Below are 17,028 nucleotides of genomic sequence, written 5' to 3' on the forward strand. Positions count from 1 at the left end.
AAAGGGGATGTAAAAATAACTACATCTTTGGCCTTCAGATGTCTTTGAATTATTAGGAATTATTCATGTTTCTATTTTGTCTGCTTTTTAATGATGTACATGTGGTTATATATTTACACTCAGGCTCTGTGTTGGTAAAGTTCTCTGTTAACGAGGATAAATGTTACTTAAGTGCCTACATGAGATAAATACCCTCCTTTGTCCTTCCAGAGGCACATCTGCATGAAGATTACCCACCCTACAGCCACTAAAATATTTCTTCTAGATCAGAATCAAAGTGTAGCTTCATTCTACGTTATTTCTGTTGCTGTTTTTCCAGTGCATTTGCTTTATTTATTCTTGTGGTGCTAGTATTATTTGAAGTTACTACGGCAACGTGTCACCATCTGCTATTATAAAGTATGCTGGGATTTAGTTGCTAGGTATTGAAGTTTGTCATCTTACTCATATGACCTTAATATTTTTCAGATGTTTCTTTTCCTCTATATGTTGCATCCACAGCTAATACGCACTTTAACAACAGGAGAAAAGATTCCGCATTCTTTCTGCCTGACCTTAGAAAGCCCGATTTGCCTTACAGAATACATCTGTGATCCCTTTTGATGTACTTTGTATATACTCAAAACAGCATTTTTTTTTACCTTAGCCACTATTTTGCAGTGTTTATACTAAAGCCAGCCAGCATTATAGTTCATTTAAATTTGATATTAGTTATGATTTTTTTAAGTGGGCAGGGAGTTTAAATGTTTCCTGAGACATTTTCTTCTCCGTCTCATTTTCATTTGACTATCTACTTACTTGTGTTCCTGATCCCAACAGAATGTTCATACTATCAATTTCCTTATTTCCTTACCCATCTTTTGAAAGACTGTCAGCCAATTGGTTAATTAAAAAATTGGAATTCTGTGCTGTTTCTGTTCTAGGTTCTTTTATATATAAATGGAAATGAATGTTTTTAAGCTGGAAAACATACATTTTATTAGATCTTTTCATACAGTGTATTCACATATTTTCTGTTAATTTTTCTGTTGGTATTCTCTCATCAGACAAGTATTTACTTTGATACATTTATTGTTTTTATACATTTGACCTAGTTCTAATCAATCTTTTCTGCTGTAATTCGTGGGATAAATGCTAACAAGCCTAAGCACAGCTGAAGGGACTTGTTAGGATTCTATCTGAAGAACTTCACCTTCTCTGCCACAACCTTTTTTTATGCTATTCAATCCCTACATGCAGTGCTTGACTTAATGAAATAAATTTTTGAGTCATAAGCATTAGACTGTTTTGTTTGTAGGCGGTGCTTGATTCTGAATTTCTTCTGTCCTTCCAGTGAGCATGCAGTCTGCTTTCAAAGTGTAATAGATCGTTCTGGTGGAGAACTTCCTGTATTTTCAAGCAGTTAATGCTCTTTGCATGTTCTAGTTAAGAGGTACTTAAACAGCATAGGAGAATTTAAGTGAATACATAGAGATTTTTGCATATTTGATCACAGCTCTTTAAAGTCCTATATTATACTTAGGTTCTACCAGTGAGAATGGTAATGCTGAGAGTGCATGAGTACTTCAAAGATCTGAGGCTGCATCTAAGAGGCGAATCTTTATTGCTGGCATTTGGGAATTAGGAGGGAGGGGCAAGCTTTTAACCTATAAAGAAGCTAGCAGTTAATTTCTAATAGTTGAGATCGCTAGCAAGAAAATTATTAAAGATCAAACAGTGTGTTTTTTCCTGTTTTACAGTTACATGGAAATGATGTAGGAAGTTTTTGAAGCAAACCAGCTTTACTAGCACCTTCTTTTTTCATGTATCATTCAGTCCCACTGATGTGAATTTGGTGGGTCTGGTGCGAGATACTGGCCAGCAATATGTGATCTTTGCTTATGGCTCTTTCCAGTAATCAAGGCATATCATCTGTTAATTTTAAAATCACCATACACAGTTACTAAGAAAAGGCATTCATGCTGTACCATAATCACATATATAGCTAGACACATTTTAGAAGTTGGTTTCAACAAAAGAATTAACCTTCTTAAAGTCTCTGTGCCTTTAAGCAACATAATAAATCTATTCAATGCTTGTGAAGAAATGCTGCTTATTTCAAGATTGTTTAACATGAGTATAGAAAGGCATTCTGTGGCAAATGTTTAACTACTAAAAATACAAGCTGTTTTTCAGGCACAATTCTCTAACTTCTGTCAGTTTTTTGGTTTTTTTTTTCCAAAATCAAGACATCAGGAAAAACTCCCCCCTCCCAATTTCATTACTGTATCCTTTGCAATTCATTATTTCTTTCAGCTATACATTTAACATCACAGAAAAGATTAGTCTGATCCATAACTGTGGAAGTGAACTACTACAGCAGGAAAACCAGCATTTCTTTAGAAGAGCATCAGTACCCGAGAACACACAATTCCTTACCTGAAAGCTGTTGGTTTACCTGCAGAAAATGTGTCTTCTTAGTCTTAAAAAGTAGGCAAGCCTCTCAACAGCACTAATGCTAGTCCAAAAGAAGGTATTATAGGTCCTTTAAATTGTAATTTTCACTGTTTATATGCAAGAAGTGTGCTGGGTCTGCTCACGAAGGAATAAATAAATAATTAAAAAAGGCAGTACAAACTGAACAGCGGCTAACATATGAAAGTAAAAGACCTCTAGTGGCCATAACCTGAAGTTAAAGAAGGTTTCCCAGCTCTAAATGGTAGACAAAATGGTTGGGTACAACAAACTGCAGCTGATACTTTGGCAATGTGTGCCTTTGTTGCCTTTCTGATGTAACAGAAGTATAAAGTGAATCAGAATTAAACAGAGAATTGGATCAGTACCAGGTGGAAATTCAATTCTGGTCAGAGAGGCTAGGGAGTCCTTTTTATCAATTCTAAACCAGAATGATGAAAAGATCAAAATAAATCTAGAAAATTATTTTGCATGCTCATCTACTTAGTCTCTTGTTTTAATAAAATCAAAGCACTTTAAAGCAGGTTCACTTTTAAAACAATAATTAACAGCAAATTATAAGGCATCAATAAGGAGGATTTTTCACTGTCTTAAAGGAAAACTGCAAACTATTAAGCTCACTATTATTGCTTGACAGATAAATGTCTTTGTTACTTTGAGTAAATTACAGTGAAAACCTAGGATTATAAATAATTTTATATCTGTTAGCATTTCTGCTTTAGGAATTGAGAAAATGTTTCCTTTTGAGGAAGTTTGAAAAGTTTTGAGAGATGAAAGTAAATAGTATTCAATAGATGTTTTACAGAGTTCTGTAATAGCTACTTAAATGCCTGCAGAATATGGAAAATATCCTTTCTTGCTGTATTTCTTCCTCTGAATAGCCTGTGTTTCTAGACTGATTAGAAAATTCTAATGCTAATATATTTTCTTCCTGTGAATTCTTCCTATTGGAAGAATCCTGGGCAACATCACATGCTTTTTAGGAGTCTTAAGGTAGTATTGAGTTGTACTTTATAAATAAAGTTTTCTTGTTACAATGTGTTTTTCCATGCAGTGTTTAATAAATGATGCAGCTTTCTCACCAAAGCCTACCCCTTGTCAGGGTAGATTCTGGATTATCCTTTGAGTTCCTAGTGTGTTTCTTTTATCTCGGCTTGCAAAAACTTGAATACTATTTAATTTTCACATCCATAAAAGGATTTATTAGGCATTTAGACTAGTTCAACGTTAGAAAGAATGCAATCCCCTCTCAAGTAATCTGCAAGTGTTTGATTTCTGTCCGGTTTTCTTTCAGAGTCATTTTGTGGCATGCATGACAGCGATCTTAAACCAGATGAACAACCAGCATTATTCAGTTTATATTGAAACTTTTCAGACAAGTTCAGAACTAGTGGTGAGTACAAAATAATCATGGAGGTGATAAATAATTCTAAGTATTCTATTTCCTGTGATAAAATCAGTAGTATTATTTTGGAGTATCTAGTCTGATTCTTCCTTGAATTAAGTCTGGTTTTGTATGTTTTCTGCCTCTGTGTCATTTTGTTGCCTCCCACTTCTAATGGTGACCTTGGACAATACTGTAATTAGAAATTTGGAAAGATGTAAATGTCACTGTTGTTGACCTTAGCACAAAAGTGGTAATATAATAATCATGAATAAGTATTGGGATCTTTGTGTTATACTGTTCTGAGGAGAAAAAAAACCTACAATGAAACAACAGCAAAACGAATCCTCAACTAACTGAACCCACCTTCCCTGCTTTGCCCATGGTGCTCCATTTCCACTTTTCATTTTCATGATTGAGTCTACTCCTGGTCCAGATAATATTGTAGGCTAAATGCAGTAAATGCCTTATTATTGCAACATATCAGTTTATGCCAGTCGTTTCTGGCATAATTTAACAATACTGGGGGTGTATTCTAGTTCGTACCTGTGGTCACAATGTTCTAGAAGGTTTCAGTAGCCCCATGTCTGTCTTTTTATACTCCCGAGGTAAGTCTGGATATTGCCAAAGGTTTTGGTTACACCATCTACAGTTTGTCCATGGGGGTGATATTTTTCACTTGCCAAGATTTGTCCATTTTCTTTTCTTTCTTCAAGTCAGAGTGGTGCCATAAATGAAATGTTAACAGATCAAATCTTGGGTTGCTTTTGCAATTCTTCATGTACTTTAGTTTACTTGAAAATGTAACAGTATTTTAACATAATTTCAGCTTCCAAGCAGATTGTGTACTTGGTCCTAGAAGTTTTAGTAATCCTTAAATTACTTCAACAGTTCTGCAGAGGAAAAAAAAATATTAAAAAAGCAAGGCATCAATATATTCAATGGGTTTTGCTGTTTGTGAAGGCATTGGTTTGTTGTCATCTTATTTTTTTCCATACCATAAGTATATGTCAATTGGTTTTCTGTAAGTAATATGAGAAGAAAGGATACTTCATGGAGAGTTGCTTGTGAGGTTTTAGTAATAAATGATGACGTTTCTGCTTGCTAGTTTTGCAGGCTTCTAGTGAATTACTTAGAAGTTCAAGAGAAAAACCACATATATGTGCTATACGTGAAACAGACCTGAAATGATTATGTTAATTTTATTTGTTAATTATACAGTGATCTCTAAATACTTCTAGGAAAAGAAATAGCGTTTGTTTTATTTGAAAACTTTGTCAGTGCCTTCAGTTTTCAATTTAGAATACTAAATTTGGACGAATTGGACCAAATAAAAAAATCCTATATTTTTCAGATCTATTAATTTTTTATTCATAGTGAGACTGTTTTGCTAATTAATAAAAAATTCAAGAGCTTTACTCCAAAATGCTATAACTTTTTCTTTCCATTCACTTATGGCTTATCTTTTCTTAAGAGCCCAATATAAATGACTTTTAGCTTTCATTTGGAATCTGAGACTGCTGTTTTACAGGACTTCAGTTCCAGTCTTGGGCTTACTGATACCACCAGGAATTTTTCCATTGACTTCACTGGGAGTAAAAGTGGACCCCTCCATCTTAGTTCTTTAATCACAGCAGGAACTTTGTGTTACACAGTCACAGACTTTACTGTATTTTATTCTTCTAGGACTTCTTGATGGAAACGTTCATAATGTTCAAAGATCTCATTGGAAAGAATGTTTACCCTTCAGATTGGATGGCAATGAGCATGGTGCAGAACAGGTAAAATGGGGCTAGAGGATCAGTGCTCACGTTCCACGTGCTTGTGAAAAGTGAACTTGTTTCATATCCTACAAAAAGTTTTACTCTGCAGTCTAAGATGATTATATCATTCCAGTTTGGTGAATACCAAGAAGGTCATAATCTGAAATAATTTACTGACAATACATTAAATAGCTGGCTGCCTGTGCTTTAAGTCCACTTACAATGGAAAAGGAAAAAAAAAAGTATTCAAGAGTAAAGTGGAAGCATGTAGTTGGTCTTCATGTTGACCGTCAACAGAAGCCAAACTGTAAATGCCTGTCGAATCTTAAATGTACAATTTCTGCACAGGGTTCAAATGTCCTCACTAATATGTCAGCAAGTTCATTGTGATGCAAGAGTTATCAAACACAATTTCCAAAATGATATGGTTGCTTGGATTGCTAAAAAGTCTGGTGATAAAGACCAAATCTCAATGTACTATTTGTAGGAGGAGGCTGGATCTGCAGTGCTTACTATAGCTTATATCATTGAGGAAATCTGTTGCTACGCTATGGATCATTTGTGGTTTCATTATGATTGATTACTTCAAACTCAGGCATATTGCCTCTGTAGATCAAGATGGCATCTAAGCAAAAGTTTGTGTAACCAATTTAATCATGCTCCCTATTTGCTCTATGAGAGCTTGCTATGAATAAGAAATCTTTGAGTACTCTTATAAAATTGAGTGAAGGAAATATTTTGTAGACATAAACTGTGCAGATTGTACACCTTTACCCACAGCTATAATCTGTCTGTTTTGGTGTCACCATAAACGATGGTGGGATAAACAACTATTGTTTACTGATCTCTGTTAAGCCACAGGACCACTGTTGTCTTGGTGTTAGGATTGCAAGTAGTGTAAGTGAAAGTTCACATCATTTCCATATCATGTGATACTGACTTGGAAAGAAAAGAGAAGTGATCTTTGTGCACCTCCATCATTGATAATGGGTTTAGACAGCTGCCTTGGCCAAGCACATCACAGATGGATTCTGTCAGAGTATCTTTGAAATATTGATTGTTTGAAAAGGAAGGAAATGTTCTTCCCTTAAGGTGTGGGGTTTGCTGTTTATTATGGGCATCAGTTAGAAGTGAATGGTTTGGGCACCAAGGAAAGTCCTGTATATAGGGTTCAGGATGGGCTATGTCAGGATTTATTCCTTAATAATTGTTTCTAGCCATTCTGAGGTACTGATTTTTTTCTTTTTGTGTCTCTAGTCTATAACAGAGGAAAGCAAGGGACAGTTGGACTGAGAAAGCAAAGTAAAACACATGGCTGCTCTAAACAAAGTTGTTACTTGATTCAATTTGTTTATTTGTGGAACATGGAGGTGGGGAAGAGTTTCCTCAAAATTTGAACCCATAGAGGTTTTACAAGCATCTGCATATGTAGAAGAAATTGAACAAGAAAGTAGCTCTGAGCATGTGACCACCTTACCTTGTGGATTTCTATTTTTGTTTGCTGGATTTCCTCTTCATACTTAGTGGAAATCATGGCTAAAAACCTCACTGAAAGGGATCTGGATTTGGGGAAAAAAATTAACTTAATTTACATTTTTATATTTATTTGTGTGTTACTTTCAGAGCTGAACTTATTCTTGCTCCTTGTTCTCAAAGAAACTCTTTGAGTTTATATGCTGGATTGGATCATGAAGTGAATATGGCTGGATTTCATTTTGGTTTGGGGTGTTTGGTTTTTTTTTTGAGCAAGACTTCTTTTGGTGAGGTGGAATTTGATCACATGTACTGTCATTATTTTAGTTTTGTAGAAATGGCAGTAACATTGAGTTTTCTAGAAGCCACAGAAAGACTAGTCTAATAATTAAGTCTCAAAGATGCATAGGTTCCAATTAACTTAAAGTCCACAGATACTGTTTATTTGAAATGTCAGAGTTATGTAATTTTACTCTTCCCATTTTACAATATTGAAAAGGAGAGAACAGAGGATACTTAATGAAGTTGATAATCTTCTGGGCGTTTGGTCTTGAGGAAAAGATTTGCTAAGAAAATTTACAACATTATGACATCAAATTTTGCTGTTGGATACATTTGCATCTTGGATTTGAATGGAATGATGTTAAATGAAAAGGTTTTCTTTTGTGTGTTCCATGATTCAAAGCAAAGATTATGGTTCTAGTGGGTAGTGATGATGGCAGTGAGGGCTCAGGTGCCTAAACCTGACTTTCTGTCACTCATGTACGCTAACGTTCATGCAGAGAGATGGCTGACCCCTCTTTTGAGGTGGGCAGATCCATGTATGCTGGTGGATGTCTTCATTCCTGGTATGATTTTGTAAATGATAGTGTTTTCATCCCACTTGTTTCTCTAAGCCAGTCTTTGGCCTATATAATTCAGTGCACATTCTTATGTTGCTGCTGTAGCAATTTGCAATTATTATGTAGCAAGGATTACTCTTTAAAAGTACCAGCTTAGTAGTAAAGTAACCTAACAGTCTTCTGTTGTATGCAAGCATATCAAACCCTTCATATGTAAAACTGTTTCTTTGATCTAGAAAATGCTGTTAACATCTGGATTATTCACAAGTGTAGGACTTTTTTTTACTCTGTAGGGGCAGGGGAAGTGTCAATCCTTGTTCACAGAACATGGTTTTGGGGCTTGGGGGTTCACCTGGTGGTACCTATGTTGCCTCAGTCACTGATAATAGAAGTTCATTTCTGGTACACTTGTTGATAATGCCTCCTAATGACTCTGAACTTTGTCCAGAGGCAGGCTTTATTGCTCTAAACCTTATCCTGCATTGGACAAGACAAATGAAAATATTTAAAGAAAAAAGTCAGCATTAACAAAAAAATACATTTAGAAACTATTTAACAGTGCTTCTGTAAACACATTGCTTGCTTTAATTGATTGGCACTGTTTCTCTACTCTTTGATTATGTTGCTGTTCCCAGGATTATATAAGGAAATGAGTTATCTATCTTATTTTAAGTCTCAATTTTATATTATATCAACAACTTGGAGGGAGCAATTTTGTTATCAATCGTTATAGAAATTTGGGTTTGTAGGTTTTTTGGTTTGTTTGTTTGTTTGTTTGTTTTGACGGGGCAAGTGTTCTATGAAATAAATTAAAGAATCATTTAGAATTCTAGATTTGTCTTATTAGCATGCTTTACTCCAAACCAGAGAAGTAGCAAAGAAAAAGTCACAAGGGGTCAGGCTGGAGGCTGTTATAATAGCAATGAGAAAATAAAATAAAAATAATTAAAAAAAAAAAAAACAAACACAAAAAGTGTTAGCATGGCTAAGGTTTTACATTGCCAATTCATCTATTCCGAGTAGGAGGCTACATGCAGGCCTTTTTACGCCCTGAGGGACATATTTTACCGTAAGAGTCTCCCCTTTCTGAATTTGCAAAAATATTAGTTACAGGCTGTAAGGCATGTCTATTGTGTAACCTAGCCAATGGCAGAATGTAGTTGGCACTTCTTCCCCACAGGCATTCAACAAAGCCTGACAGTTTCCCCCAGATGAGCACTTGTGTTCTGTATCTAGCAGGGAAAGTGGGCATTGGAGGAATTTTGCTGTAGGATATACTGCAGTATAGAAATGTCAAATCAGAGTACATTTAGTTGGAGGCAAAGGAAAGGAAAGATCTTAACTAGTACTGCAAGTTTGGTCCTGTTTGTGGGTAAAAGGTGTTCCTAATGAGCAGGACATGCTAATTACTCTTATACATAAAGACAGACATGTCGTATGTGCATGATATCAGAGATATTTTGACTAAATGTTAGATGTCTGGCATAGATAAGGGGAAAACAATGAGAGAATGACTTCTTATAAGGTCCTGGGAAATGTAATATTTTTTTTTCAGACAGAGATAGAGAGAGCATGCTCCATATGGGAAGGGAGGTGCCTCTGTCAAAAGGAAGGGAGAATGGACACGTTAATGTCCAGGAGAAACTGTGGTAGGAGAGTTGAAAGAATAGGAGTAGAAGCCTACTTGACTAAACTTACTTAGTCAAGCTTGCCTGTATCAGGATGGAATGATTTAACTCAAATTACTTTAAATTGCTATTATAAATAACTTGCTGTTTGCTTTCAAAGCATGTTCTGATTCCCAAAGCCCATTTGAAGGAGGCAGAGGCTGTGTGTACTAGTCTCACTGCACTGGGAGTATTTTATTAGCAACTGAGAATCAAAAAGTGGAATGAACTACTTTGTTGTTGTTCTGGGTTTTTTTCCCTTCTTCCATTAATAGCAAGATGGGAAGAGCAGTTTTTGTGGTGTGCTAGATGGTGCAGGACACTTTGGGAAATAGTAAAATCGTCATTGAGGTCATGAGGATATAATATCTGAGTTATTTTTGTGATCCTCCATGGTAGGATTAACAAAATTATCTTTTGTTCTAATGAAGGTTGCTTACTGCACACTTCTTACTAGTTGCTACTGCTTGTATGTGCACTTTATTCCTCTTAGGGTACTTAGACTATCGGCTATTAGCTTATTAAAAGCAGTAATTCCTAGGTACATGGCATTTGTGGGGAAATGCTTTGCTGGTTTAGGTAATACCATGTAGTCTGCTTATCTCTCAGCTGTTCATTATTTTAATTTAGAGGCATGTAATTCCTCCCAGGAAATTCCTGTACCTTATTGTCAACATGAAGGGCATAGGGAGTCAGATTCGCTGAATAAAAGAAATGGGTAGGGGTGTTAGCAACTAAAGGCAAGTATTCACATCCCTTCCTTTTGTTTCTCTGGGCTTTGAAATGGTAATTGCTCAGAGTTTGAAAGTACTTGATCTTATCATAATTAGTACCTGGAAACAGTTTTGATTGATGTCAAGTCTAAAGTGGCTTAGTAAGCACTTTGTGTGTCCATTTGAGAGGCTTTTTGAACCTTGTTGATGTTATATTGAGGTATTATTATTTAAGCTGAAGGATGGTAGATTTAGATTAGATATTAGCAAGAAATTCTTCCCGTGAGGGTGGTGAGGCACTGGCACAGGTTGCCCAGAGAGGTTGTGGAGGCCCCATCCCTGGAAGTGTTTAAGACCAGGTTGGACGGGGCTTTGGGCAACGTGGTCTAGTGGAGGGTGTCCCTGCCCGTGGCAGGGGCATTGGAATGAGATGGGCTTTGAGGTCCCTTCCTTCCAACCCAAACCATTCTATGATTTAAAAATAAAAGGAAGCAGTTTTTCACCAGTACATTTCAAGGTCAGATCCTATTTGCTGAAAAACTCATGTGAGCTAACACTGTACAGTATTTTCTGACACAGTAGTTTCTAAAATATGTTTTTATTATCTGTATAGCTGAGTGTTTTCAGACATCTGTTGGAGTTAAGTGTTCCCTAGCCCTTTTTAAGTATAACTTGAAAAGTTTAGCACTGCAGGTATTTGGCAAAACAGCTGGAAATGTTGCCAATTTTCTTTCATTATACATACTAAAAATAGCTGCTTATTTGCTGATGAACTGCTTTGTAACACCCTCAAGACCTGGTTCTCATGTAGCTCCCATGTTGTAGAAGCATTATTAATTCAGCCATATCTCATTATGACTTCAAATCAGTGCCACCTGCATCCCCAAGCACCTCACCATTTCTGACTGTGATGATCTATAGTTTCTGTTGGCATCATTAGGACCTGGCCAACCAGGGAAATGATGCAGAATAAGTTCATATTCATCACCTAGCAAGAGGCAGTAGGGATTTTTTTTTAAGAAAGGGACAACAGGGATTCTAGACTTAGGGTTTTTTCACAGATCATCTGTGAATGGCTCTGTTAAACATGACTTCTGAAAAACACTTTTTCCACACTATACAGAGGCATGTTTCTGAACAACTCTACCTTTGAATGGAAGTCTTTTCAGAAGAACTAGCTGCTAACACTCCTGTGAAACTTGACAAAACATTGCTTTGTGTTTTATGAGGAGATGTCATTTTTAAAGTTGTAGTCTCAATGTTTAAGTAACAAGTACACATAACAAATTCAGTGGCTGTTGGACTGCTTTTTCTTTTAAATTTTCTGAAGAGAGAACCTGAGCAGATGGTAGTCACAATTTAAGCACATTATTCAAGAATGGTATTTGTAATAGTTTGGGAGAGAAGGGAAACTGAACACAGTTGGCAGAAAGTAGGGAAATGTGTCTTAAGCAAGAAGCTTAAGTATTTATAGGAGAGATGCTACAAAATGTATTGCTACTACGAACTCCCTAGATTTCATAGAATCATAGAATATCTCAAGTTGGAAGGGGAAAAAAACCCAAACAAATTAATTCAAATATTAGAACTGCTTCTCAGTCTTCCCTCTACCTCTTGGTGGAAAAGAAAGCTTGACATATTTTCATGTTTTAGAAATATTGGAAGCTGTGATATATGTATTTGTTTCAGTGGGCATTGTGACTATTCACAGATACTAATGGATCTGACTGTACACAAGGTACACAAATTCAGTGGATAAGAGTACGTGTTATCTTTTACAGCTGGTGCTGTAATATTGTGTTGAATTTTTAACAATTATGATGAGATTTTAAAATGAAGAATATGAAAATAGGAAAAATAAACCCAACTCCTTAACTTTAATTCTTTGATTATTAATATGAAGTTTTGCTTTCATAAGAAATGTAGCAGAAAACTCAGATTTATTCTATCCAGCTATGCTTTAACAGATTGCTTAAAACATTGCCTGGCTCATTGTTGTATTGCAGAGAATAAGAAGGGGCATTTATTTATTCCTAAGGAAAAAAAAATACAAGTAGTTGAGGTAGTTATAAATCTTGTTTTTCAAAGATGTATTGGGAGTTCGGATTCACTTATGTAACTGCATTTGGATGACAGTGTTGCAGTTTGTGTTGCACAAATAAGGCAGAATTTAGAAGGCTGGTCTGCTGCATCCAAGTAACTCCTTTCTGTGATCTCATTTCCTCTGGCAACTTTTGACTGGCCTAGGCATACTGGACAGAAATGCAGTTGTTTTTCTTAAGGGCTTGAATTTTCAGGGGGTCAGAATGCATTTGCACCTAGGCTTATGGCATATTGCAGAACTTTGTCACTTTAATACACGAAAAAGTATTTTAAGCAACAAGTATAAATGTCTAATGAAAATATTGCTATGCACATGTGCACAAAAGGTTAAACAAAGTATTATAACAAGTTCACATAGTTTTACAGTTCAGTCACTGCTTTAATCATGTATAGTAATAAGATGTGTCCTTGGACAGTTTGTTTTTGCCACAAGACTAAAAATGTCCTTGCTGAAATGCAATTTCCCTGTTAGTATCAAGTCCCTTTCAGAGGCAAAAGACATCTTATTTACTTATTGTTTTTCTTGCTGGGGTATTTGGTACACAGTGTCTCAGTAATCTCAGATTTGTTATCTCCTTTCCATTAAATCTAGGTAACTGTTTCCTAGCTGTCTTTCCCAGTCCCTACAGAAGTCAGTACTTGTAAAAGGGCGAATGGCACAAGGTTAGTCCTGGGAAAACGGAATAAGGCAGATAAAGAGAAGAAGTGGTTGTTTCACTGTGGGTTGTAAATTTACTTCCATGGAGAGTTATGCTTCCAGCTGTGGCCGATACCTCTGACCAAGTCATTTAATGCTTTGCAGTCAGTTATAAGCCTAGCAGAGAACATCTCTCCCATCTGTAGGTGTCTGAGGCTGGTTGTTCCTGATGTAACTCTACTTTTCAATCGCTTGCATCTTTCTAGCACCAAATACTACGAGATGGTTATTCTGCACTAACTCTGCATGTTGCTCGTTGTTACTCATATTGTGGAATTGTCTGCTTACCAAGAATCTAAACAATTATGTGGTGATTGCAGCAGATCATCTGCTCAGCAAAACAGGCTATTGCATGTTGTGGTCGTTGTACACAGTGGATGTCTGTTATGTTTTGACAGCAGTCATTTAGTCTTTTATATAAAATGCAGAAAGAAAGCATGCTGTGGGATATTCCTTTCCCACGTCCACTGGACAGAATCTCATCTTTCTTGGTATCCACTGCTAGGATGCTCCTGCCTCTAGAGCATGAGGTCTCCTGAAATAAGAAAAGTCTTCAGTGGAGGGAACAACTCAACACAGAAAAACAACGTAGTAGTTTGATGTTTTCAGAAAGTCAGTATGATAAACTGTTATTTTTCCACATACAACTTTGACTTGAATATAGCAATCTCTAAGGTTCTTTGCTATGTGGCCTGTTATAAAATATTTTTCATGTTTTCAGGTATCTTAATTTTAGTAAAACATTTGTGGATTAAGACAATGAGTAGTATTTTCTACTCTGTAGAACATATGTGCAAGTAAAAAAACAATGAAGAGATTACCCACATAAACTGCTCTAAATATGTCACTACAGAAAAGACTGAACATACAAATTCAGCTTTCATAATTTTCATCAGGTGTTGTAAATGCTATTGAATAATCTTTGTGTGTTCCCCTTTCTGACAAGTAACTTTGGCCAGCACGTCAATATATTAAGAGAATTTTTGGAAATTAAATGTATGCAATTTTCTCATTTTTAACATTATTTTCATAATCTTGAACAGTAACATCACAAAATAACCCTGCTGGTGTGTTATGTATTTGCTGCATAATGATCTTTTTTCAAGTCATAATCTGCTGATTTAGTGCAGCTTCTTCTGTATTGATACAGTTTTGTCTGTAAAGTAGTAAGCTCAAGTGAGCAGCAATTAGACAAGAGGCAGATATATAGTTGTCTGTACTTGTAATTACAGATTGTACTTTTAGTTTCAGAAAAAGGTAGTCTTCCCTAAAACTAAAGACATTATGTATTCTATACAAAAGGTATTCACTTGGTAAATATTTTCAACAAGAATATCTGAAAAATCAAAAGTAAAATGTTAAAATATAACACAGGTATAGAGAAGGGATTTCAAATACAGAAAGCTTATATAACAGGGGGAAAGAAAAAGTGAAGCCCCAACAGTGCATTTTATCTTTAAAGTTTTATGGTGAAATTATGAATAAAATACAGAGCTACTTAACAAAAAAAAAAAAAAAAATCAACCCCAAAACAGCCCAAACCCCAGACATAGTGTTACCCAGTGTTATCTGTTAGTTTAATGTAATTCTCCAATTTTAATCCTTTGATGTGTAAAATAATAAAAGTATTTCTAGAAATATGCCCTAGAAGCATCTATGAAAATATGTTTACCAAAGTATCTGCACCATTCTTACATATATAGAAATGAAGAGTAAAAGTACAGATATTAGAGTAAGGGTAAATTGGTGAAAACCAAAAATCAGTGGAAGAATGGAGAAGTAATTTCACAACATCAATTCAAACTTCCTTCAAAAGTGAGGGCCATAAGAGTGTTTATTAGTGTATGACATCTTGATATAACCATGTTAAGTCATTACATTCATGCATACTGACTGAGTTTCAGCTTTGTATTTTACTCTCAGACTTGATCTAGCACCAAAGACACCATGTGATTTTTTTTTTTTTTAAATTCAGAATATTTTTACTCTGCAATTAGCTGGAATGCACAAAACAGGAGAGCAGACTGAAGCGAGAAGATACTCACAATATGAGGAAAATTATTGAAAATACCTTTCAAACTAAGTTACTTATATCAGAGTCCATTATGACAGCTTTTTGTATGCTTAGCTTTCAAGCTATGAATTTTCTTAAAGCCTGCTAAACATCACATTTTCAAAGGAGTATGGCAAAATATGTACCAAATATGCTGTTTTGAAAATGTATTTTGCTTCCTAAATGGGAGATAAGCAGTCTTTAAAACATTCTTTAGGTAGATGCCGAAGGAAAAGCTACATACAAAGAGAGTGTTGGCAAAGTCAAGAGATTTCAGGTGGAAACTCCAGTTGTATGGCATCAAACAAATTGCTCGTTCTTGTCTTTCTCTAGGTGTTGCTTTTGTACTGCTGTCAAATTACCTCTGATACATAATAGCATGTATTGAGTTTGTATGCTTGGCATAGCTATTCAAGGTAAATTTTCAAATAATACTAATAAAGAAAATTAATTGTACATAGCAAACAATTTATAATTGAGACAAGAAGCTGGATAGCAGTTATTTTTAAGCAGTTATTTTCTGACCATGCTTTTTGGATAGACTCTCTGGCCATACATTGAAAAATAATTTAGGAAAATTTAAAATTGCTTTATCATTAAAATTCAGTATGAACAGTACAAAAATTATTCTTCAGTACAGGGGAGAAATATGATTAAATTATACTACTTTCTTTGCACCACTGGCCATATTTTTCCAGTTACCATGGAAGTGGATTGTTTCCTAAGTGTTGCCATTATTGTGCTCTTAATAACTAGGTTTCACATAGCTACAAGGTTTTTCAATAGTGTTTCCATCTTGCATTGCCCTTCATTTCTAAATCAATGATAGCGTGCCACATTATTAGGAGATAATTTCTGCTGTTGCTTTGTAAAGATTTTTGTTATTATCTTTTCACCTGTTTTCTCAGGTTTTCTCCTGCTGCTCTTTTTTGGTCACTGAAATAGTGAATGTGTATTTTTAATCTCTCCTGTCACACTGATTGCTTGTCTGGTCCCTTCTGTGTATTTTATATCGTCCAGGTTTAGTTTATAATTGTTGATCCCGGTTTCAGTCATTGACAATGATCAGCATTTGGGATTGGGTTTGACCCACTTTGCTAGTCTCTATTTAACATGGCACCTTCTAGCTTTGCACACAAGAAGGAAGAGGAAAGATGACAGAAGCCTACAAGACAATCAGTTGACTTCAGCTGTTTTTCCTTTGTGCTTGCTTCATGTTAAAATACCTGTCAGGTGTCTTCTTCAAAGCATTTTATGAGGATGCTACTATCAAGTCAACATAAATTATATGGGAATATTATGTCAGCTCTGCTATTCCCTACTCCAGATTTCATATAATTGTCATACTGGCAAGACCATGCCTATGAGAACTCAGAAAAGATCTTCAAAATACTGGTCAGTGCATCTCCTAGGCTTTGACAGAACTCCCGTCATACTCCTCATCTGCTCAAGTAGAGGATTCACTGGTGAAAGTGCTGATTGATCAGCTGTGGAGATTACAAAAAAATGCCTGCCAACCTGAAGTTAGTGTAATTCCTTCTGACTTTAATATGTGAAACAAATTCTCTGAAGGAAAAGCACTTGGGGTTTGTCAGAAGAAGTTCTGAGTTTTAAAAGCTGTCCATGTCTTCACTGGTTTTCAGACATGATTTTAAGAAAACATATATTCCAGCATTTCAATGGTTTCTTTCAGTAAGAGCTTTCACAACAACACAGGAAATAATATTCTTTTAAAGCTTATCTCTATTTTTCTGTGTCTGAATATCCAGTAGAAATTTGTACTTGCTTAATCTTTTCCACCTGTCATTACATGAGTGTAATCACAGCTTTAGAAGACATAGCAAATGTAAGTTTGAGTTGATGCTCATAAATACCTAAG

The 17,028-nt window shown here is 35.5% G+C and overlaps 2 protein-coding genes across 6 annotated transcripts in view; one reads left to right on the forward strand and one right to left on the reverse strand.

The window, feature by feature from the left end:
* Window positions 1–2,568, reverse strand: part of INSYN2B (inhibitory synaptic factor family member 2B) — a 115,013-nt gene extending 112,445 nt beyond the window's left edge. Inside the window, exon 1 of one of the 2 annotated variants that reach the window (XR_008579279.1) lies at window positions 2,419–2,562. The gene's annotated coding sequence lies outside the window, so the exon portion shown is untranslated. Of the gene's footprint in view, window positions 1–2,418 lie in introns of both variants that reach the window. The other variant, XM_054841778.1, reaches the window with a different exon arrangement.
* Window positions 1–17,028, forward strand: part of DOCK2 (dedicator of cytokinesis 2) — a 203,119-nt gene that overhangs the window by 121,176 nt on the left and 64,915 nt on the right. For 3 of the 4 annotated variants that reach the window (XR_008579277.1, XM_054841776.1, XM_054841777.1), the window contains exons 28-29: window positions 3,749–3,847; window positions 5,525–5,619. Coding sequence is in view for 2 of the 4 variants with exons in the window: in XM_054841776.1 (XP_054697751.1) it covers window positions 3,749–3,847; window positions 5,525–5,619 (194 nt within the window). In the remaining 2 variants the exon portion in view is untranslated. Of the gene's footprint in view, window positions 1–3,748; window positions 3,848–5,524; window positions 5,620–12,991; window positions 13,063–17,028 lie in introns of all 4 variants that reach the window. The other variant, XR_008579278.1, reaches the window with a different exon arrangement.

This window comes from Grus americana, chromosome 14 (genome assembly GCF_028858705.1).
Source record: "Grus americana isolate bGruAme1 chromosome 14, bGruAme1.mat, whole genome shotgun sequence".
In the NCBI taxonomy this organism is placed as follows: Eukaryota; Metazoa; Chordata; class Aves; order Gruiformes; family Gruidae; genus Grus; species Grus americana.